Source organism: Nothobranchius furzeri, chromosome 5 (genome assembly GCF_043380555.1).
Source record: "Nothobranchius furzeri strain GRZ-AD chromosome 5, NfurGRZ-RIMD1, whole genome shotgun sequence".
NCBI lineage: Eukaryota > Metazoa > Chordata > Actinopteri > Cyprinodontiformes > Nothobranchiidae > Nothobranchius > Nothobranchius furzeri.
In genome coordinates, this window is record NC_091745.1 from 29,656,398 (window position 1) to 29,679,944 (window position 23,547).

Genomic DNA, 23,547 nt, shown 5'->3' on the forward strand with positions numbered 1-23,547 from the left:
GATCCTCCTGACTGAAACGAGTCAGATGAGATCGTTCCGATTAGAGTGACTCCTGGTCTGCTCCCTCTGGAGGTCTCACCAGCTGGAGACCACTTGGGAAGCCAGGGAGGACCTATAGGGTGACCTCATGGGTATGACATCTCTTTCCATCTGGACCTGCCGCCTTCATTACCCAATAAGTAAAGATGGATGGATGGATGGATGGACGGATGGATGGATGGACGGATGGATCAGACTTGTTTCCTGGTCTTAAATTTGACACCTTTTCATTTGTCTTTAGTAAACAATTTAAATGTTCAATCATCAAACCCTGGATGGTTTGGCGTTCCTAACATTTTTTTTGACGTGTTTATCTAGAAGCTCTCAAGCTGCTCGGGAAGAGTTTGGAAAGATGGATTCACAGAGAATAAATAAGTGGTTTCAGACCCTCGTCGTTTAGTTCTGTCCTCTCCCCCGCCTCCATCAGCTATCTCCTCCCCTCTGGTACAACCTGAGGATCCTCCGGAGGTGCAGTGCCTCCCACAGGTGGCCCTCCATCTGCAGATCGTGGTTGGCGAAGAACCTCAAAGGCCTCATTTCAGAGTCGTAGTAATGATCAGAGAATGCAGCATAGTTCCTGGTGATGAATCCGTAAGCAGAAACCTGTAGGAAGTTGAGGAATCTCATAGCAGCTCTTTTAGAAACGGCGTTGTTAAATAAGTGTAAATTCATCTCTAAACATTAACAAATGAGTTAGACTCTCCATTACAGACTTGAAAAATTTATCAACAGTTTAAGAGAAATGTTGTCTATTGCTGTATTCCCCAGAGTTAGATAAGTGAGAAAAAAGCATTTTGTGACCAGTGCAGCAATTCTCCGGGTCTGGCAGCAGTCCGTCTGCTTTAGCTTAGCATAAACAACGGAAGTGAATAGCAGGTACTAGCATTTGGTGTGCAAAAGTGATTAAAATTACTCAATAATGGTGCCAATTATGCCTGGTGAGCTGAATAATCATGCTGACTCCTCCACAAAAGGTTGCGGGATCGTGCTCCACTCAGTCTGTCATGGTTGTCGTGTCCTTGGGCAAGTCAACCACACTGCCTGCTACTGATGGTCGAAGGGACTGATGGCGCCAGTATTCAGCAGCCTCGCTTTGGTCAGTGCGCCCCTGGGTAGCTTTGGCTACAATGTAGCTCATCACCTTTAACAAGTGTTAAAGTTCAAATCAAAATGTGTGTGTGTGTGTGTGTGTGTGTGTGTGTGTGTGTGTGTGTGTGTGTGTGTGTGTGTGTGTGTGTGTGTGTGTGTGTGTGTGTGTGAGTGTGAGTGTGAGTGTGAGTGTGAGTGTGTGTGTGTGTGTGTGTGTGTGTGTGTGTGTGTGTGTGTGTGTGTGTGAGTACATGTGTTTACTTGGTCACAGGTGTGTAATGCAGTCAGCAGCATCAGAGCTCCGGTGCTCAGCATGTAGAGGTCAGAGGTCGTGATGTTGGTCATCAGGTGGGATGAGAGAAAGCTGAGGAACAAGCAGATCGTTTTCATCCCTGCTGAGGATATCCAGCACGCTGAGATGGACATCAGCTCTGTGGGACCAATTCACCTGTGTGTGACGTAGGAAATAAACTCCGGGTGGAGCATCTTGAAGTTTTCAGCAGGTTTGTGGCCAAAGTAGTTGTTGGGGCTGTGAGGTCAGAAAGAAAACATCATCAATAAAAACCTGCTTCTGATACACAAACTGGATCCTGCAGAGCTTAGCTATAATCATTCCTGAGATGACTGGTGTAATTAATTATTTCTTACTGAACTGTGGCCATCTGAAAGCCTCAGGTATCGTGGCTTTATTCCAGTATTTCATGTAGGAACGCCACAAACCTTCATGTGAACAACAGGATGTCATGTTTGTTTTATTTTTGTTCTTCTGCGTGTGGACGGTTCATCATAAAACTGACCAGACTTGTACCAGTCAGTCAGCCCAGCCTCAATTTAAATACTTTAAATCCTAATTTTTGGTTTGTGGTTTATGAAGACAGCGGTTCAGATCAACTTCCACATGGTTCAACGCCGCCACCTGCTGATGTAATTCTGTACCTGCGCTGTACCCAAACAAATGGATCTGAATTCAAAAGTCATGTTTTACATTCTGAGTTTATGATCCGTGTAGCATCCTCTGCTACCCTGGGATAAAAGCACCAACACCGGTGATCTCTGATGACGGCTAGAGATGCTAGCTGATACATGTCACTAAACGGTGTAAAAAATAGAACAAGAAAAAGGATAAAGACAAACACAGAATGAATACACAAAAGAGAACACAGGTCTGATGCACTATATCATGACACAGGTGTGTTTAACACACCTGTCTCCCTCGTCGCTGCCTATGTGGATGGTCCTGCCCTGAATAGCAGCCTCCATCATCACATAATCTCTGAGGTTTGATGGAATGAAGATGTACTTGATCTCCTACACACACACACACACATACGCAGGATTACGGATGCTGAATTTCCTGACCGGTTTGTGTCTGAACGATTCTTACCGGACTCTGGGGGACTTTGGTGAAGCCGTCAGACCAGTACCTGCTCAGGGAGTTCTTTAAGGTGTTGGCGGTTAAACCGTAGAAGGAGATCTTTGTCCCCACATCTTCCTCAAACCCTTTTATCACTGCTCCGTTCATCCTGAAAACACAAGACACTAATTACACCAGTTGCCACATCAACGGATCCATCTAAAGTTCTCAAACTAACAGCTTCTAAAGAATGTCCCCAATAATAAAGTTCAGTGAAGTTAATTAATTTATAAGGTCCTTATCAGCAGACCAAGGTGCTGAATAAAACCAAACATGCATAGAACATTGAAAGAAAGACAAAAAATGAAAACAATCATAGAACATTAAGAGAAAGTTGAATAAAACAGGAAACAATCATAAAAACTAGTGATGCACCGATATGACATTTTTGGGCCGATAACCGATATCTGCTGATACCAACATGCTGACATTAATGCTTCAAAAATCAGCAGATTTGGTATAGAATGAATATTATTAAAGCTGAATTTACATTATTATGTACACACAACACACACATTTACACTTCTGAGATGATTACAATCACAAATACACATCACCCCTCTCACCCTCTGCAACAGATAAACAAATGGAAACAAGAAGGAAAAATATTGGTTGTTAATATCGGCCCAGTTTACTTCATCAGACCGATACCGATTTGTTAGAAAATGACAAACATCGGCTGATACTGGTATTGATGTCGATATATTGTGCATTCCTAATAAAATCATGTATAAAAGATCAAGGCAGTGTTGTGATCCCTAACGCTGAAATCTATCACATAAAAATGAGTCTTCAAGTGAGACTTAAAAACCAGAAGCGATGGCACCTGCCTAACACTCAAAGGTAACTTGTTCCAGAGCGTTGGAGCCAGAACCAAAAGCGCATGATCCCCCCCCCCCCCCCCCCCCCCCGATCTGTATTTGAAGCGGGGGACCACCAACAGCTTCCGTTCAGCCGAGTTGGGACGTGTCAGAGCAGTAGTGCTGACAGATAGAAGAACAGTGTTTTGATGAGCCCTGTACACAAGCAAGAGTATCTTAAATTTGCCTCTGTACCTCACTGTGAGCCAGTATAAGGCCGACAGCACCGGAGTGATGTGTTCCCAGCATTTAGTTTCAGTCAGAAATCTTGCAACCAAGTTCTGGGCGAGCTGCAGCCTTGCGACCGCGCCCTGACTCAGACTGGCATACAAGGCTTTGCAGTCGTCCAGTCGGGACAGGACAAATGCATGAATAACACACTCCAGGTGTGCCCTAGACCAGTGGTTCCCAACCTGGGGTTCGGGACCCTCTCAAGGGGTCTTCTTAAGATTGCAGGGAGCCTGTGCTGAGGTTGTGAGGTTACCAAGAGTATATTTGTAAAATCCCAATAACACACCCAACAGCATAATCAAAGCCCTGTATAACAGTTATTACGCTGTGGTTGTAGGTCCTGGCTTATCTCCTCTCCGTGTGCAGGAGCAACATTTCTACATCAAGTCCTTCACCAAATCAACCTGCTCCCTTCTTTCCTCACTCATAAAAGATTCTGAGGTACTTAAACTCCTCTATTTGAGGCAGGACCTCTCCTCCAACCCAAAGTTGGCAATCCACCCTTTCCTGGTTGAGAAACCTCAGATTTGGAGGTGCTGATCCTCATCTCAGCTGCTTCACACTTGGCTGCGAACCTCCCCAGTAGGGGTTGAACGTCACATTTTGAAGCTTAAAGGACCACATGATCCACAAAAGAAGAGAAGAGATCCTCCTGCAACCAAACAACATCCACCCAGCAGCTGCACCTACAATTTCTGTCCACTAAAGTGGAGTCCAGCCTTCACCGGAAACAGATCTGACCTACCGGCGTAACAGACCAGACAGGAAATAATTATAATATGTTTTGTTTATAAGGTAATTTACACTCCTCCTTGAACCGTCACCTTATCGTGGTGGAGGAGTTTGAGTGCCCTAATGATCCTAGGAGCTATGTTGTCTGGGGCACTTAGTGCCCCTGGTAGGGTCTCCCATGAAAAATTGGTCTTAGGTGAAGGGTGAGACAAAGAACGGTTCGAAGGATCTTTCATGGCGGTTAAAACGAAGAGTCGGAGTACCCGGCCCGGAGGGTTACCGGGATCCCACCCTGGAGCCAGGCCTGGGGTTGGGGCCCGTGAGCGAGCGCCTGGTGGCCGGGCTTTTGCCCATGGGGCCCGGCCGGGCCCAGCCCGAACCGGATACATGGGCTCGTCCAACTGTGGACCCACCACCCGCAGGAGGAACATGAAGGGTCCGGTGCAATGCGAATCGGGTGGCAGACCAAGGCGGGAGCCTTGGCGGTCCAATCCCCGGACAAGAAAACTAGTTTTTGGGACATGGAACGTCACCTCGCTGGCGGGGAAGGAGCCGGAGCTTGTGGCAGAGGTTGAGCGGTACCGGCTAGATATAGTCGGACTCACCTCGACACATTGCATTGGCTCTGGAACCCGAGACCTGGAGAGGGGTTGGACACTCTACTTTGCTGGAGTTGCTCCGGGTGAGAGGCGGAGAGCTGGGGTTGGCTTTTTGTTAGCCCCGAGACTCTCTGCCTGTGTGTTGGGGTTTACCCCGGGGGACAAGAGGGTAGCTTCCTTGCGCCTTCGGGTCGGGGAACGGGTCCTGACTGTTGTTTGTGCTTATGGGCCAAATATCAGTTCAGAGTACCCACCCTTTCTGGAGTCCCTGGGACGAGTGCTAGATAGTGCTCCATCAGGGGACTCCATTGTCCTGCTGGGGGACTTCAATGCTCACGTGGGCAATGACAGCTTGACCTGGAGGGGTGTGATTGGGAGGAACGGCCCACCTAATCTGAACTCGAGCGGTGTTTTGTTATTGGACTTCTGTGCAAGCCGCAGTTTGGCCATAACGAACACCATGTTCGAACATAAGGATGCCCACCGGTACACTTGTTACCAGGGCAGCCTAGGTCACAGGTCGATGATAGATTTTGTAGTCGTATCATCTGACCTGCGGCCGTATGTTTTGGACACCCGAGTGAAGAGAGGGGCGGAGCTGTCAACTGATCACCACCTGGTGGTGAGTTGGATCAGATGGCAAGGGAACATGCCGCGTAGACCTGGCAGACCCAAACGCATAGTGAGGGTATGCTGGGAACGCCTGGCAGAAGAACCTGTCAAGACGGTCTTCAACTCCCACCTCCGGCAGAGCTTTGACCACGTCCCGAGAGCAGTGGGGGACATTGAGTCCGAGTGGGCCTTGTTCCACTCTGCGATTGTCGAGGCGGCTGTTGCTAGCTGTGGTCGTAAGGTGGCCGGTGCCAGTCGTGGTGGCAACCCCCGTACCCGCTGGTGGACACCAGAGGTTCGGGGAGCCGTCAGGCTGAAGAAGGAGGCCTACAGGGCGTGGCTGGTCTGTGGGTCTCCGGAGGCAGCAGACAGGTACCGGATAGCCAAGCGGGGTGCAGCAGTGGCAGTTGCCGAGGCAAAATCTCGGGCGTGGGAGGAGTTTGGTGAGGCCATGGAGAAAGACTATCGATCGGCTCCAAAGAGGTTCTGGCAAACTGTCCGGCGCCTCAGGAGAGGAAGGCAGCAACTCGCTCACACTGTTTACAGTGGGGATGGGGAGCTGCTGACGTCAACTGAGGCTATAGTCGGACGGTGGAAGGAATACTTTGAGGAGCTCCTCAATCCCACCAATGCGCATTCCAAGGAGGAACCAGAGCTGGGAGGCCTGGGGATGGACTGTCCGATCTCGGGGGCAGAAGTTGCTGAGGTAGTCAAACAACTACACAGCGGCGGAGCCCCGGGGGCGGATGAGGTTCGTCCTGGGTATCTCAAGGCTATGGATGTTGTAGGGCTGTCATGGTTGACACGTCTCTACAACATTGCGTGGTCATCGGGGGCAGTTCCTAGGGAGTGGCAGACCGGGGTGGTGGTCCCCATCTTTAAGAAGGGTGACCTGAGGGTGTGTTCCAACTATAGGGGGATCACACTCCTCAGCCTCCCGGGAAAGGTCTACGCCAAGGTACTGGAGAGGAGGGTCCGATCGATAGTTGAATCTCAGATAGAGGAGGAGCAATGTGGTTTTCGTCCTGGCCGTGGAACTGTGGACCAGCTCTATACCCTTGCAAGGGTGATGGAGGGGGCATGGGAGTTTGCCCAACCAATCCACATGTGCTTTGTGGATTTGGAGAAGGCTTATGACCGTGTCCCCAGGGGCACCCTGTGGGGGACGCTCCAGGAGTATGGGGTGGGTGGCTTTCTGTTAAGGGCCATTCAGTCCCTTTACCAGAGGAGCGTGAGTTTGGTCCGCATAGCCGGTAGTAAGTCGGACCTGTTCCCAGTGAGGGTTGGACTCCGCCAGGGCTGCCCTTTGTCACCGGTTCTGTTCATCACTTTTATGGACAGAATTTCTAGACGCAGCCGTGGTGTGGAGTGTGTCGAGTTTGGTGGCAGGAGAATCTCGTCTCTGCTTTTTGCGGATGATGTGGTCCTCCTAGCTTCATCCAGCTCTGACCTTCAGCTCTTGCTGGGTAGGTTCGCGGCCGAATGTGAAGCGGCTGGGATGAGGATCAGCACCTCCAAATCTGAGACCATGGTTCTCGACCGGAAAAGGGTGGCTTGCCACCTCTGGGTCGGGGGAAAGGTCCTACCTCAAGTGGAGGAGTTTAAGTATCTCGGGGTCTTGTTCACGAGTGAGGGTAGGAGGGATCGGGAGATCGACAGGCGGATTGGTTCGGCGTCTGCAGTGATGCGGACGCTGAGCCGATCTGTCGTGGGGAAGAGGGAGCTGAGCCAGAAAGCCAGGCTCTCGATTTACCGGTCGATCTACGTCCCAATCCTCACCTATGGTCATGAGCTTTGGGTAATGACCGAAAGAACGAGATCGCGGATACAAGCGGCCGAAATGAGTTTCCTCCGTAGGGTGGCCGGGCTCAGCCTTAGAGATAGGGTGAGGAGCTCGGACATTCGGGAGGGACTCGGAGTAGAACCGCTGCTCCTCCGGATCGAAAGGAGCCAGTTGAGGTGGTTTGGGCATCTGGTCAGGATGCCTCCTGGACGCCTCCCCGGGGAGGTGTTTCGGGCATGTCCTGCCGGCAGAAGGCCCCCGGGTCGACCCAGGACACGTTGGAGAGGTTACATCTCCAATCTGGTCCGGGAACGCCTTGGGGTCCTGCCGGAGGAGCTGGTGGACAAGGCCGGGGAGAGGACGGCCTGGAGCTCCCTAATTGGGATGCTGCCCCCGCGACCCGGACCCGGATAAGCGGAGGAAGACGAAGACGAAGACGAAGGTAATTTACATTTGTCAGGGAAATCTCTACCCATCAGGAGGACTTGAGCTTCACAGCTGCATCTAGTCAATAGCCATCACTCCCAGAGAGGTGCCATTTCATGTCCCAAACACCATTTTCCATGTCCAGGGACTGGGCTGCCAAAGCTCCCGCTTTAGTCCACAACCTGATCCAGGAAGAAGCGGACATCCTAAAGCTCCTCCTTCAGGTGGTGGGTCTGCAGGTGGAAGTCTGAGCACAAGTAAAGTAGACACCAAGCACATGAACCTCAACCTGTGGCTTGGCTTCAGGGTCGAACCCTAAAACCCATCCAGGTTAGGTCCTCTGGAACTCTGACATTTTTCCATGAAAGCTCCTCCTAACCACTCCTTGTATTGCCATTTACTTTGGACCAATTTACCATGAAAAAACTGGCTAAAGTGCAAAGTTCCTAGCTCCTGGAATCATCGAGGCTCTTAAACTTCACCAAAGCCAGGTGACTGTTCAAGGTGGACTTTTAAAACCTCATAAATTCTGATTTAGTTGGTCCAAGAACCTTCCAATGTTTACAGCTATGTCTCACCTGAAGATGAAGTCATGGCTGTCAATGTTCTTCCCCTGTCGCGAACCTCTGAGAATGCCCCCGTTTCCCACCACAGCACAGCGAACACACCTGCCAGGTAGGCTGTGATCAATGAGCAACGAGCTGTTCAGGAGGGAGAGGGTCGACGTGAGGACTGAGGAGGAAGAGGAGAGCAACAGAGTCACGAGCTTCTGTGGACATGGATGGACAGAAGACAAGCCCCTGCAGTCCTTTTAAGCATCTCTGCTTTCAAACATGGGAGTAACTCAGACACAAAAGAGTAATCATGAATAAATTACTTCAGTTCTGATTGTGACCATTAGGCTATTTGTCCAGACGTGGAGATGGTTTTTAGGGGGGACAAGAGGGACATGTTTCCCCACTTTTTCCAAAGTCAGTTTTTCTCCCCTGAAATTGTTACCGTCCCAAAACAATATTACACTATATTATATTAAATAGATACTGGTTGAGCACGAGGACCAAGCGGAAAACAACCACCTGTGCTGAAGCCTATTTCCCATTAGAACCGTCCACGCGCTCATCTATTGGCTCTGCTGATACCTGCCAACGTGTGATTGGCTGTTCCTGCCACCTGTGTACTTGACAGTTCTGCATCCCTGACATTGCATAAAAGAGCCTCTAGGCTGTAGTTTTATACATATGTTTTGTATATTTACTGTTGAGTAAATATACTTAAATATATTTAAATATATTTAGTCCAGAAAATAAATATGTAATTTACTAACAAAATATTTTATCTGGAGCTAAACATTTATTTCACAAACTAAATATTTAGTTGGGAATTTTAACATTTATAAATGTATGAATGACGTGGTGAAAATATTACTTTGACAAATGAAATGCCATTCTTTCTTCTCTTATGGCAAGCTAAATGACCCAAATACTGCTGTTTGACTTTACAAATGGCACCACATACTCGTCAGTCATGGACATTTTTTTAAAACTGATTTTTGTATTTCTCGTCTCGTCTTCCTCCGCTTATCCGGGTCCGGGTCGCGGGGGCAGCATCCCAACTAGGGAGCTCCAGGCCGTCCTCTCCCCGGCCACCTCCACCAGCTCCTCCGGCAGGACCCCAAGGCGTTCCCGGACCAGATTGGAGATGTAACCTCTCCAACGTGTCCTGGGTCGACCCGGGGGCCTTCTGCCGGCAGGACATGCCCGAAACACCTCCCCGGGGAGGCGTCCAGGAGGCATCTTGACCAGATGCCCAAACCACCTCAACTGGCTCCTTTCGATCCGGAGGAGCAGCGGTTCTACTCCGAGTCCCTCCCGAATGTCCGAGCTCCTCACCCTATCTCTAAGGCTGAGCCCGGCCACCCTACGGAGGAAACTCATTTCGGCCGCTTGTATCCGCGATCTCGTTCTTTCGGTCATTACCCAAAGCTCATGACCATAGGTGAGGATTGGGACGTAGATCGACCGGTAAATCGAGAGCCTGGCTTTCTGGCTCAGCTCCCTCTTCCCCACAACAGATCGGCTCAGCGTCCGCATCACTGCAGACGCCGAACCAATCCGCCTGTCGATCTCCCGATCCCTCCTACCCTCACTTGTGAACAAGACCCCGAGATACTTAAACTCCTCCACTTGAGGTAGGACCTCTCCCCCAACACGGAGGTGGCAAGCCACCCTTTTCCAGTCGAGAACCATGCTCTCAGATTTGGAGGTGCTGATCCTCATCCCAGCCGCTTCACATTCGGCCGCGAACCTACCCAGCAAGAGCTGAAGGTCAGAGCTGGATGAAGCTAGGAGGACCACATCATCCGCAAAAAGCAGAGACGAGATTCTCCTGCCACCAAACTCGACACACTCCACACCACGGCTGCGTCTAGAAATTCTGTCCATAAAAGTGATGAACAGAACCAGTGACAAAGGGCAGCCCTGGCGGAGTCCAACCCTCACTGGGAACAGGTCCGACTTACTACCGGCTATGCGGAACAAACTCACGCTCCTCTGGTAAAGGGACTGAATGGCCCTTAACAGAAAGCCACCCACCCCATACTCCTGGAGCGTCCCCCACAGGGTGCCCCTCGGGACACGGTCATAAGCCTTCTCCAAATCCACAAAGCACATGTGGATTGGTTGGGCAAACTCCCATGCCCTCTCCATCACCCTTGCAAGGGTATAGAGCTGGTCCACAGTTCCACGGCCAGGACGAAAACCACATTGCTCCTCCTCTATCTGAGATTCAACTATCGATCGGACCCTCCTCTCCAGTACCTTGGAGTAGACCTTTCCAGGGAGGCTGAGGAGTGTGATCCCCCTATAGTTGGAACACACCCTCAGGTCACCCTTCTTAAAGATGGGGACCACCACCCCGGTCTGCCACTCCCTAGGAACTGCCCCCGATGACCACGCAATGTTGTAGAGACGTGTCAACCATGACAGCCCTACAACATCCATAGCCTTGAGATACCCAGGACGAACCTCATCCGCCCCCGGGGCTCCGCCGCTGTGTAGTTGTTTGACTACCTGAGCAACTTCTGCCCCCGAGATCGGACATCCTCCTTGAACCGTCACCTTATCCCTCCTCCTTGAACCGTCACCTTATCGCTCCTCCTTGAACCGTCACCTTATCGTGGTGGAGGAGTTTGAGTGCCCTAATGATCCTAGGAGCTATGTTGTCTGGGGCACTTAGTGCCCCTGGTAGGGTCTCCCATGACAAATTGGTCTTAGGTGAAGGGTGAGACAAAGAACGGTTCGAAGGATCTTTCATGGCGGTTAAAACGAAGAGTCGGAGTACCCGGCCCGGAGGGTTACCGGGGTCCCACCCTGGAGCCAGGCCTGGGGTTGGGGCCCGTGAGCGAGCGCCTGGTGGCCGGGCTTTCGCCCATGGGGCCCGGCCGGGCCCAGCCCGAACCGGATACATGGGCTCGTCCAACTGTGGACCCACCACCCGCAGGAGGAACATGAAGGGTCCGGTGCAATGTGAATCGGGTGGCAGACCAAGGCGGTAGACTTGGCGGTCCAATCCCCGGACAAGAAAACTAGTTTTTGGGACATGGAACGTCACCTCGCTGGCGGGGAAGGAGCCGGAGCTTGTGGCAGAGGTTGAGCTGTACCGGCTAGATATAGTCGGACTCACCTCGACACATTGCATTGGCTCTGGAACCCGAGACCTGGAGAGGGGTTGGACACTCTACTTTGCTGGAGTTGCTCCGGGTGAGAGGCGGAGGGCTGGGGTTGGCGTTTTGTTAGCCCCGAGACTCTCTGCCTGTGTGTTGGGGTTTACCCCGGGGGAAAAGAGGGTAGCTTCCTTGCGCCTTCGGGTCGGGGAACGGGTCCTGACTGTTGTTTGTGCTTATGGGCCAAATATCAGTTCAGAGTACCCACCCTTTTTGGAGTCCCTGGGACGAGTGCTAGATAGTGCTCCATCAGGGGACTCCATTGTCCTGCTGGGGGACTTCAATGCTCACGTGGGCAATGACAGCTTGACCTGGAGGGGTGTGATTGGGAGGAACGGCCCACCTGATCAGAACTCGAGCGGTGTTTTGTTATTGGACTTCTGTGCAAGCCGCAGTTTGGCCATAACGAACACCATGTTCGAACATAAGGATGCCCATCGGTACACTTGGTACCAGGGCAGCCTAGGTCACAGGTCGATGATAGATTTTGTAGTCGTATCATCTGACCTGCGGCCGTATGTTTTGGACACCCGAGTGAAGAGAGGGGCGGAGCTGTCAACTGATCACCACCTGGTGGTGAGTTGGATCAGATGGCAAGGGAACATGCCGCGTAGACCTGGCAGACCCAAACGCATAGTGAGGGTCTGCTGGGAACGCCTGGCAGAAGAACCTGTCAAGACGGTCTTCAACTCCCACCTCCGGCAGAGCTTTGACCACGTCCCGAGAGCAGTGGGGGACATTGAGTCCGAGTGGGCCTTGTTCCACTCTGCGATTGTCGAGGCGGCTGTTGCTAGCTGTGGTCGTAAGGTGGCCGGTGCCAGTCGTGGTGGCAACCCCCGTACCCGCTGGTGGACACCAGAGGTTCGGGGAGCCGTCAGGCTGAAGAAGGAGGCCTACAGGGCGTGGCTGGTCTGTGGGTCTCCGGAGGCAGCAGACAGGTACCGGATAGCCAAGCGGGGTGCAGCAGTGGCAGTTGCCGAGGCAAAATCTCGGGCGTGGGAGGAGTTTGGTGAGGCCATGGAGAAAGACTATCGATCGGCTCCAAAGAGGTTCTGGCAAACTGTCCGGCGCCTCAGGAGAGGAAGGCAGCAACTCGCTCACACTGTTTACAGTGGGGATGGGGAGCTGCTGACGTCAACTGAGGCTATAGTCGGACGGTGGAAGGAATACTTTGAGGAGCTCCTCAATCCCACCAATGCGCATTCCGAGGAGGAACCAGAGCTGGGAGGCCTGGGGATGATTTTTGTATTTTTTCAGGTTATTTTTTAGCTGAAACATTTAAGTGAAAATAAGGAAAAATATAAAAGCATTTAAGAAATCTTAATGATGGAGATAATGATTAGATATGGCTTGTCTGTTTTCAGGGTTATTAATTGTTGTTTGACATAATTAGCTGGTGCTGATGCTCACCTTTAACAGGAAGTCCCTTCCAGCCGTATGGAGGCGCTCGGCTGTTCAGCTGCATCCAGGCAGGTCCGGAGAAACTTCCAGCCCACTGAAGCACTGGCAGGGAGAAGTTGAACTTCTCTCTGAGGAAGGGATCTTCCCTCACAGCGTTTCTCAGGGAACAGTGTGCTTCTATCTGCAGAGGACAAGTTTCCATAGCATGAACCCTGAATGAACAGGAATCACATGGGGAACCCAAAGCACAAGGAGCTCCTCAGTGGTTAGTGGTAGTTCCCGAGTGTGGCCGTGTCTGCAGCTCACCTCTCCACACTGGAATGGGTCAAATGTGGAGGACAGTTTTTACCACACCACACCAGTGTGTGTGACAACTACAGGACTTTAGTGATGTTTGATTTTGCATTTGTGTTTATTGGTAATTTTGTGTCTTTTGAGGTCTAATACCAGTCAGCCATGACTCAAAAACAGAAATCCTGTCAATCTTCTGTTTGGGAGAGCTGAAGATTACAGACGAGACCATGAATGATCACTTATTCTCAGTTGGCACAGACTCTGACGTATTTGGCCTTTATTTGCATTTTGTTTTGCAAATAAAATCAGCAAAGTTCTTGTCTTCCTGTTTGCTGTCAGGTGTTAAAACATCTGGATGAAACTGTAAAACTCACCGTGGCCTCCTGAACAGCTGAAGTGTGGATTTCCCTGCTCACCTCTCCACCTGTTGTCTGTTTGAAACTGCTCACCAACACAAACACCACACTAGAGGAGCTTTCTTCTGTTTTCATCAACATGTTGTACTCAGTAAGACACGTGCGTGTGTTTATGTGTGAATATGACATAAACCATTATTTATTCTTCTGAGGATCTCTCATGGATGTAAAAACAAAGAGTTGGAGTACCCGGCCCGGAGGGTTACTGGGGTCCCACCCTGGAGCCAGGCCTGGGGTTGGGTTCGTGGGCGAGCACCTGGTGGCCGGGCTTTTGCCCATGGGGCCCAGCATGAACCGGATACATGGGCTCATCCATCTGTGGACCCACCACCTGCAGGAGGAACATGAAAGGTCCGGTGCAGTGTGGATCGGGTGGCAGACCGAGGAGGGAGCCTTGGCGGTCCGACCCCGGAAAAGGAAACTGGTTTTTGGGACATGGAACGTCACCTCACTGGCGGGGAAGAAGCAGGAGCTTGTGGCAGAGGTTGAGCGGTACCGGCTAGATATAGTCGGACTCACCTCAACACATTGCATTGGCTCTGGAACCCAAGTCCTTGAGAGGGGGTGGACACTCTACTTTGCTGGAGTTGCTCCGGGTGAGAGGCGGAGGGCTGGGGTTGGCTTTTTGTTAGCCCCGAGACTCTCTGCCTGTGTGTTGGGGTTTACCCCGGGGGACAAGAGGGTAGCTTCCTTGCGCCTTCGGGTCGGGGAACGGGTCCTGACTGTTGTTTGTGCTTATGGGCCAAATATCAGTTCAGAGTACCCACCCTTTTTGGAGTCCCTGGGACGAGTGCTAGATAGTGCTCCATCAGGGGACTCCATTGTCCTGCTGGGGGACTTCAATGCTCACGTGGGCAATGACAGCTTGACCTGGAGGGGTGTGATTGGGAGGAACGGCCCACCTAATCTGAACTCGAGCGGTGTTTTGTTATTGGACCTCTGTGCAAGCCGCAGTTTGGCCATAACGAACACCATGTTCGAACATAAGGATGCCCACCGGTACACTTGGTACCAGGGCAGCCTAGGTCACAGGTCGATGATAGATTTTGTAGTCGTATCATCTGACCTGCGGCCGTATGTTTTGGACACCCGAGTGAAGAGAGGGGCGGAGCTGTCAACTGATCACCACCTGGTGGTGAGTTGTATCAGATGGCAGGGGAAGATGCCGCGTAGACCTGGCAGACCCAAACGCATAGTGAGGGTCTGCTGGGAACGCCTGGCAGAAGAACCTGTCAAGACGCTCTTCAACTCCCACCTCCGGCAGAGCTTTGACCACGTCCCGAGAGCAGTGGGGGACATTGAGTCCGAGTGGGCCTTGTTCCACTCTGCGATTGTCGAGGCGGCTGTTGCTAGCTGTGGTCGTAAGGTGGCCGGTGCCAGTCGTGGTGGCAACCCCCGTACCCGCTGGTGGACACCAGAGGTTCGGGGAGCCATCAGGCTGAAGAAGGAGGCCTACAGGGCGTGGCTGGTCTGTGGGTCTCCGGAGGCAGCAGACAGGTACCGGATAGCCAAGCGGGGTGCAGCAGTGGCAGTTGCCGAGGCAAAATCTCGGGCGTGGGAGGAGTTTGGTGAGGTCATGGAGAAAGACTATCGATCAGCTCCAAAGAGGTTCTGGCAAACTGTCCGGTGCCTCAGGAGAGGAAGGCAGCAACTCGCTCACACTGTTTACAGTGGGGATGGGGAGCTGCTGACGTCAACTGAGGCTATAGTCGGACGGTGGAAGGAATACTTTGAGGAGCTCCTCAATCCCACCAATGCGCATTCCGAGGAGGAACCAGAGCTGGGAGGCCTGGGGATGGACTGTCCGATCTCGGGGGCAGAAGTTGCTGAGGTAGTCAAACAACTACACAGCGGCGGAGCCCCGGGGGCGGATGAGGTTCGTCCTGGGTATCTCAAGGCTATGGATGTTGTAGGGCTGTCATGGTTGACACGTCTCTACAACATTGCGTGGTCATCGGGGGCAGTTCCTAGGGAGTGGCAGACCGGGGTGGTGGTCCCCATCTTTAAGAAGGGTGACCTGAGGGTGTGTTCCAACTATAGGGGGATCACACTCCTCAGCCTCCCTGGAAAGGTCTACGCCAAGGTACTGGAGAGGAGGCTCCGATCGATAGTTGAATCTCAGATTGAGGAGGAGCAGTGTGGTTTTCGTCCTGGCCGTGGAACTGTGGACCAGCTCTATACCCTTGCAAGGGTGATGGAGGGGGCATGGGAGTTTACCCAACCAATCCACATGTGTTTTGTGGATTTGGAGAAGGCTTATGACCGTGTCCCCAGGGGCACCCTGTGGGGGACGCTCCAGGAGTATGGGGTGGGTGGCTTTCTGTTAAGGGCCATTCAGTCCCTTTACCAGAGGAGCGTGAGTTTGGTCCGCATAGCCGGTAGTAAGTCGGACCTGTTCCGGGTGAGGGTTGGACTCCGCCAGGGCTGCCCTTTGTCATCGGTTCTGTTCATCACTTTTATGGACAGAATTTCTAGACGCAGCCGTGGTGTGGAGTGTGTCGAGTTTGGTGGCAGGAGAATCTCGTCTCTGCTTTTTGCGGATGATGTGGTCCTCCTAGCTTCATCCAGCTCTGACCTTCAGCTCTTGCTGGGTAGGTTCGCGGCCGAATGTGAAGCGGCTAGGATGAGGATCAGCACCTCCAAATCTGAGACCATGGTTCTCGACCGGAAAAGGGTGGCTTGCCACCTCCGGGTCGGGGGAGAGGTCCTACCTCAAGTGGAGGAGTTTAAGTATCTCGGGGTCTTGTTCACGAGTGAGGGTAGGAGGGATCGGGAGATCGACAGGCGGATTGGTTCGGCGTCTGCAGTGATGCGGACGCTGAGCCGATCTGTCGTGGGGAAGAGGGAGCTGAGCCAGAAAGCCAGGCTCTCGATTTACCGGTCGATCTACGTCCCAATCCTCACCTATGGTCATGAGCTTTGGGTAATGACCGAAAGAACGAGATCGCGGATACAAGCGGCCGAAATGAGTTTCCTTTGTAGGGTGGCCGGGCTCAGCCTTAGAGATAGGGTGAGGAGCTCGGACATTCGGGAGGGACTCGGAGTAGAACCGCTGCTCCTCCGGATCGAAAGGAGCCAGTTGAGGTGGTTTGGGCATCTGGTCAGGATGCCTCCTGGACGCCTCCCCGGGGAGGTGTTTCGGGCATGTCCTGCCGGCAGAAGGGCCCCGGGTCGACCCAGGACACGTTGGAGAGGTTACATCTCCAATCTGGTCCGGGAACGCCTTGGGGTCCTGCCGGAGGAGCTGGTGGACAAGGCCGGGGAGAGGACGGCCTGGAGCTCCCTAATTGGGATGCTGCCCCCGCGACCCGGACCCGGATAAGCGGAGGAAGACGACGTAATTACAAAATAGGTGAAACATTACAGCTACAGTGGGGATGGGGAGCTGCTGACGTCAACTGGGGCTATAGTCGGACGGTGGAAGGAATACTTTGAGGAGCTCCTCAATCCCACCTACGCGCATTCTGAGGAGGAACCAGAGCCGGGAGACCTGGGGGTGGACTGTCCAATCTCAGGGGCAGAAGTTGCTGAGGTAGTCAAACAAGTACACAGCGGCGGAGCCCCGGGGGCGGATGAGATTCGTCCTGGGTATCTCAAGGCTATGGATGTTGTAGGGCTGTCGTGGTTGACACGTCTCTGCAACATTGCGTGGTCATCGGGGGCAGTTCCTGTGGAGTGGCAGACCGGGGTGGTGGTCCCCATCTTTAAGAAGGGTGACCTGAGGGTGTGTTCCAACTATAGGGGGATCACACTCCACAGCCTCCCTGGAAAGGTCTACTCCAAGGTACTGGAGAGGAGGCTCCGATCGATAGTTGAATCTCAGATTGAGGAGGAGCAGTGTGGTTTTCGTCCTGGCCGTGGAACTGTGGACCAGCTCTATACCCTTGCAAGGGTGATGGAGGGGGCATGGGAGTTTACCCAACCAATCCACATGTGTTTTGTGGATTTGGAGAAGGCTTATGACCGTGTCCCCAGGGGCACCCTGTGGGGGACGCTCCAGGAGTATGGGGTGGGTGGCTTTCTGTTAAGGGCCATTCAGTCCCTTTACCAGAGGAGCGTGAGTTTGGTCCGCATAGCCGGTAGTAAGTCGGACCTGTTCCGGGTGAGGGTTGGACTCTGCCAGGGCTGCCCTTTGTCACCGGTTCTGTTCATTACCTTTATGGACCGAATTTCTAGGCACAGCCGTGGTGTGGAGTGTGTCGAGTTTGGTGGCAGGAGAATCTCGTCTCTGCTTTTTGCGGATGATGTGGTCCTCCTAGCTTCATCCAGCTCTGACCTTCAGCTCTTGCTGGGTAGGTTCGCGACCGAGTGTGAAGCGGCTGGGATGAGGATCAGCACCTCCAAATCTGAGACCATGGTTCTCGACCGGGAAAGGGTGGCTTGCCAACTCCGTGTTGGTGGAGAGGTCCTACCTCAAGTGGAGGAGTTTAAGTATCTCGGGGTCTTGTTCACGAGTGAGGGTAGGAGGGATCGGGAGATCAACAGACGGACTGGTTCAGCGTCTGCAGTAATGCGGACGCTGAGCCGATCTGTCGTGGTGAAGAGGGAGCTGAGCCAGAAAGCCAGGCTCTCGATTTACCGGTCGATCTACGTCCCAATCCTCACTTATGGTCATGAGCTTTGGGTAATGACCGAAAGAACGAGATCGCGGATACAAGCGGCCGAAATGAGTTTCCTCCGTAGGGTGGCCGGCCTCGGACATTTGGGAGGGACTAGGAGTAGAACAGCTGCTCCTCCAGGTCGAAAGGAGTCAGTTGAGGTGGTTTGGGCATCTGGTCAGGATGCCTCCTGGACGCCTCCCCGGGGAGGTGTTTCGGGCATGTCCGGCCGGCAGGAGGCCCCCGGGTCGACCCAGGACCCGTTGGAGAGGTTACATCTCCAATCTGGTCCGGGAACGCCTTGGGATCCTGCCGGAGGAGCTGGTGGAGGTGGCCGGGGAGAGGACGGTCTGGAGCTCCCTAGTTGGGATGCTGCCCCCGCGACCCGGACCCGGATAAGCGGGGGAAGCCGACGGCAACATTATTTATTGTATTCCATTCTCTAAATGAAGAGAAGAGTATCACTCTGGAGTTTATTTGGTTTTGTTTCACTGATCTTAGTGGAGCTTTTATTGTGCAGACATAATCACAGGTGATTCCTCCAGGTAAACTCAAGACTGTTCCTCTCAGTGTGGCACTGTGACGTTTCAGATGAAGTGTATGGAGCACTAACACCTGGTTCTAGAGACACTCAGAGGAACAAACAACACTGGGGTTGCTGGAGATTTACGGAATTTGGAACATTTCAAGTATGTCCCAACAAAAAACAAAAAAGAAAAACGACCTAGCCCTGATCCGAGAGCAGAATTTACCTTTAATCAGCATTAGAGATCAGAGTTCCTGCCCTCTGATGACACCTCAGCTGTTCCCAACCCCCGCAGGTGTGACCCGTACCCTACCTGCTAGATCTGCTATAAAACGGTCCAGACGATGAGACAAAATCCTGCCAGCGGAAGGAAAACGCTCCTCGTGGAGACTCTCATTGTTCCGATCTGCTGAGAACTGGTTTCCGGTCAGGTGAACTCAGGTGAGGGGTAAAGTCCAGGTGGGGGAGGACTGAAACCTAAAGTTTTCTAATGTCAACTGTTCACACGATCCGACTCACCTGCATAAGGAGGAAGGTTCTCCAACAACCCACGATTGTAACTTTAAGCCTTTCATTCTTTTTCACTTTATTTTTCTAATCATTAATTCTGTTCGTTTTTTCCGCCACCATTTTTGTACTTTTATAAAAGTTGCTTTTCTTCCTTGTGTTCATCCTGTTTCTGCTTTTCCTTCATTAAATGTTTGATGTGTTGTCTCTCCTGTGACCGCCAGGTGGCAGCATCGGGTCCTTGCTTCACACTGACGAGTCAGACCTGACCACGCGCTGCATTAACCTCAAACTTCAGACAGAAGAAAATGTTTTTATTTAAACAGATGGAGACTAAATACATTCAGAAGCTTCAGAAAAAAAGCCACAAACTTAGAAACAACACAAGAGGAGTCAGACTGATTGGTTTAGTTTAGACTATTCCAGACAATAAATTTATCTTCTTTGACCAGGACACAAAGTAAAATTCAGTCAAAATTATATAAATGAGTAAATAAATATATCCTAATTCCAGACTGGAATCAGGTCCAATATGTCTGATGCTTAAATGAGACCTGAAACCTCAGGAAGGACATCAGTATTCACTGGTACTCAAAACCTGAGCGGTTCCAGTCAAAGCAGCAGCTCACGTCCTGTTCAGGGAACCATCTGAAACAACTAATCAGAGGTGCTAGGGTTGATGGACCGCTCAAGCCCACCAGTAGCTCCATCAGACTCCTCCTTCTGGGTGATTATCAGCATCTGAATGCTGTGGCTGCCTGGCAGATTGGACCCGGCCAGCTCAAACTCATCTGCATCAAACTGGGACAGCGGGACTTCAACACAGTTCAGGTTCCACCTGCGGAGCAGCACCTCGATAGACCAGTCAGCGCTAGACCCAACGAGTAGTAAAAACAAAAGAAGCCAAAGCAAAGTGTCAGATGAACCGATTCGACCCAGAGGCTGAAGCTAGGGGTTAAACAGCAGCAGTACCATCTCACTTGGTATGTTGTCCAGAACTGGGCTTTTGGGTTTTTCCTCAGCAGACAAACAAATGTCACCAGAATGTCTTCGAAGTCTGAAAAAGATAACAGCTAATCTGAAAAAGGACACATGACAGCTAAGGCTGAATCAAGTCCTAACGAGTACAGAAAATTGATGATGGATTCTGGGAGAGCCTGGTGGAGATCAGCTGTTCCTATCAGAATGAGTCTCCGGGACACAAACTGACCTACAGGATCGTAGAAGACGTCTGAACCAAGGATGATGTCCAGCTTCGGAAGCAGCAGGAGGTCTGGTGACACCTCCCCCCAGCTGAGGCCTAACACGGTGATGTTCTGCAGGCCGTTGGTGTCACAGCTCCGCTTGCAGTTCTCCAGACACAAGGGTTTGTCCAGGCTGTCAGTTAGAATCACCTGAGCACCACACAGTGCCGCCAGTACACCTGGCAGACTCACACCTGCACCCAGCTGAGGACGAAACTGACGCTATTCACTCCAGAAAAGCCCTAAATGTCCTTTATTCAAGCTGGAAGTGTTACCATGGAAACATGATGAAAACAAAGGATAAAAGATGGTCTAAACTCAGGTTTCAGATCAGCCTGAAGCTTGTTCCTGGGTTCTTACCTCCAGTACCGTCCTGCCTGTCAGGTCGTCCCTGTGGGTCCACAGATACTGGGCCATAACCACAGCGCAGGGCCACACATACATCCCATACTGTGGGTCCAGAACCTGGGACGAAGAACCAGTCAGACAGCAGCTTCAGCAAGGACCAGATACTCTGATTTGCTTTTAGCGCTTGAACATGCAACAAAAATCACCTCCGACAGCAAAACAAAAACCTTTAAACTTTTTGTTTTACAGTAAAGTTCAGACACAGAAGTAAAATCTACATAAATGAAAGATCAAAATGTTATCTTATGACTTCTCTTATGTTAATGTTATCAAAATTAGTTTTAAAAAAAATAAAAAAAAAACTAAAACTAAAGAAAGATCGAATAAACATCTAGTAATGCCAACGAAAGCCTTTGTTCAGTATTTAATACTTAATCACGTAAAGCAGTGGTGATCACTCCTGGTACAGGTGTTACGTCGACATGTGTTCCCCCACCATCCTGAGCCTTGCCCCGACCCTTACCCTTAAACAAATACATACATAGTACTACAGTAATACTTTCACATATTAAAATGACGTTAAACACACAGTTTTGGTGACAGGGTGTTTGTGGTTAGGGTGTGGGGTTTTAGTGAGTGGGTCGTTTCCACTCACAGCAGGGTGAACACATGTCAACGTAACACCTGTTTCCAGCATGTTTTACGTGTTTCGCTGCTCAAACACACTCGCCTGCTCAGCAGCTCATCAGAAGCTTGTTGTCAGTAACCTGCTGATTGAAATCAGGTGAGCTGAAGCACAACTAACACCTGCTGGGTAAGGTCTCCAGGACCAGGAGGAGTGCGTTCATGGCTTTTAGACGCTGTTTTACAGGATCTGAACAAACTTGAATTCTGGTATTTTAAACAGATTTTGAGCCTTTAGTTAGGCTATAATTAGCTTATTTTTACTCATTTTGATTCAAACGAAAGTTAAACATGTAGTAAAATCTAAGACAGACCTCAGGTATGGAGACGGTAAGACTCTCCTTGGTGTTTTTGTCCTCAAAGGTGAACACTTTGGTTGTTACTTTGGCCGATCCGCCTTCCTTCTGCTCCATGAAGGAAAAACTACACATTTACACTCCTGCTGTTGGTTTAACGCTTAAAGGACAACTAAACTCAAACCCATTACTCAGGTTGCTTTGCTCTTCCTTCTCTATTTTTATTGCAGTCCCAAAAAACGGAAGGTGCGTTACCGCCCCCTTCTGGATTGGAGAATATATATATTTTTTTATTAATTGTTTATTTTTATTGATAGATTGAAAATAACATTAACAAAACAAGTCAGGAACTTGACATTATAACAATTCAGGTACGCAGAGATGAGGTGAGTCATTTTTACAAACAAAAAGGAAAAAAGACAACAATATGTGCAAGGCAACAGGGATTCTGCAATATTTGGTAAATTATTGCAGATTTCTTAATTATTCTAGAGATCTGTTTAAGAGATTTAAAGTATTGGTGGGACCTCATCACAAAGGTTTTATGAAGCGTTATGTAAACCAGGCTTAGATATTTCCCCTGTCATGTAAATAAAACATAGAAGTCCATTGTAATGGACTTCTGTGGATGCTACATTATCATCATCATCATCATCATCATCATCATCATCATCAAACAATGTCATATTAGAGAAGTTAATTTGCAACAGGATTTTTGGTTAAAAAAAGATGTTTTTACAACAAACGTGTTTAGGGCTGCTGACTTTTGCAAAAATCTAAGAGTGGCCCATTGTAAGGTCACTTTGGATGACACTAAGGACTACCACATCAACATCGAGTTGCTACTGACTCAAAAATAAACTAAAACATGAAATAAATTTTAAGCAATATTATGTTATTTTGTTGTTCTAACAGAATCATTTTCACTTTGTTCTGTTCCTTCTGTTCTCCTTCCCTGATTCCATTTAGGTTAAAACATAAAGGTAAAAACAAGCTTTATTTAATCTGTGTATTAGTGAAGAACCAAAACACTGAATCATACAATTTTCACTGTTCTGCAATATGATATTAGTAAGAACATGAAAATTACATTATACAAACATGAAAACATATTGTTTGAACAATGTTTTTCATTGTTAAAACTAATGTGCATTTATCTGTTACCTTATTATTTTCCTTCTTACTTTTTCTCTACTGTAAAGAGTGAAATTCTCCACTGTGGGATTACTAAAGTCTATCCTGTTCTATTATGTTCTAAATAAAACGTAGAGCATTCAAAACCCCTAATCCCAGGCAGGTAGAGACACCTGGTGCTTCTTTCTCCAAGGACTGATGTCTGAGGCCTTTTGATGTGATTTCTGACTATGTTTTCCTGAGACCTGAGGATACACTACATATGAGGTTTATGAATGACAATACTTCTTATTACTCAACGGTCAGAAATCAGACTTTTGATTTATGATGATATTTCTCTTTTTAGATTAATGTGCTTTATGTCCATCATGCTGTGCAATCCTGTGCTGTCATTTTTTGTTGTTGTTTATTGTTTTAATGTCACGTTATATATATATATATATATATATATATATATATATATATATATATATATATATATCAGACGTCAAGCTAAACAGACAGGGTTAAAAAAACATGATCGACCTCTTTCCCCATCACAGTGTACTTCTGCCCAGCCCAGATGTGCTCACATGTGCACCCGTGAGCCGTGG

The 23,547-nt window shown here is 50.1% G+C and overlaps 2 protein-coding genes across 4 annotated transcripts; both read right to left on the reverse strand.

The window, feature by feature from the left end:
- Positions 1-303: 303 nt before the first annotated feature.
- st6galnac2 (ST6 (alpha-N-acetyl-neuraminyl-2,3-beta-galactosyl-1,3)-N-acetylgalactosaminide alpha-2,6-sialyltransferase 2) lies at positions 304-19,159 on the reverse strand. 3 transcript variants are annotated; one of them, XM_070551540.1, is made up of 8 exons: positions 19,055-19,159; positions 12,917-13,088; positions 8,364-8,517; positions 2,513-2,651; positions 2,333-2,436; positions 1,577-1,657; positions 1,390-1,492; positions 304-642 (listed from the first exon to the last, which is right to left on the reverse strand). In XM_070551540.1, the coding sequence occupies exons 2-8, from the start codon at positions 12,969-12,971 to the stop codon at positions 463-465; spliced, it is 816 nt and encodes a 271-aa protein (XP_070407641.1). In that variant the 5' UTR covers positions 12,972-13,088; positions 19,055-19,159; the 3' UTR covers positions 304-462. The 3 variants fall into 3 exon arrangements, with proteins under 3 accessions (XP_070407641.1, XP_070407639.1, XP_070407640.1); XM_070551538.1 differs by lacking the exon at positions 19,055-19,159 and having other exon boundaries at positions 12,917-13,210; XM_070551539.1 differs by lacking the exons at positions 304-642; positions 19,055-19,159 and adding an exon at positions 845-1,180 and having other exon boundaries at positions 12,917-13,210.
- A 386-nt stretch (positions 19,160-19,545) lies between these two features.
- LOC107395813 (histone-arginine methyltransferase METTL23) lies at positions 19,546-22,055 on the reverse strand. Its single transcript, XM_015975277.3, has 5 exons — positions 21,839-22,055; positions 20,853-20,957; positions 20,459-20,696; positions 20,221-20,305; positions 19,546-20,119 (listed from the first exon to the last, which is right to left on the reverse strand). Exons 1-5 carry the CDS (start codon positions 21,953-21,955, stop codon positions 19,906-19,908), a joined length of 759 nt encoding a protein of 252 aa, XP_015830763.1. The 5' UTR covers positions 21,956-22,055; the 3' UTR covers positions 19,546-19,905.
- Positions 22,056-23,547: the final 1,492 nt, after the last annotated feature.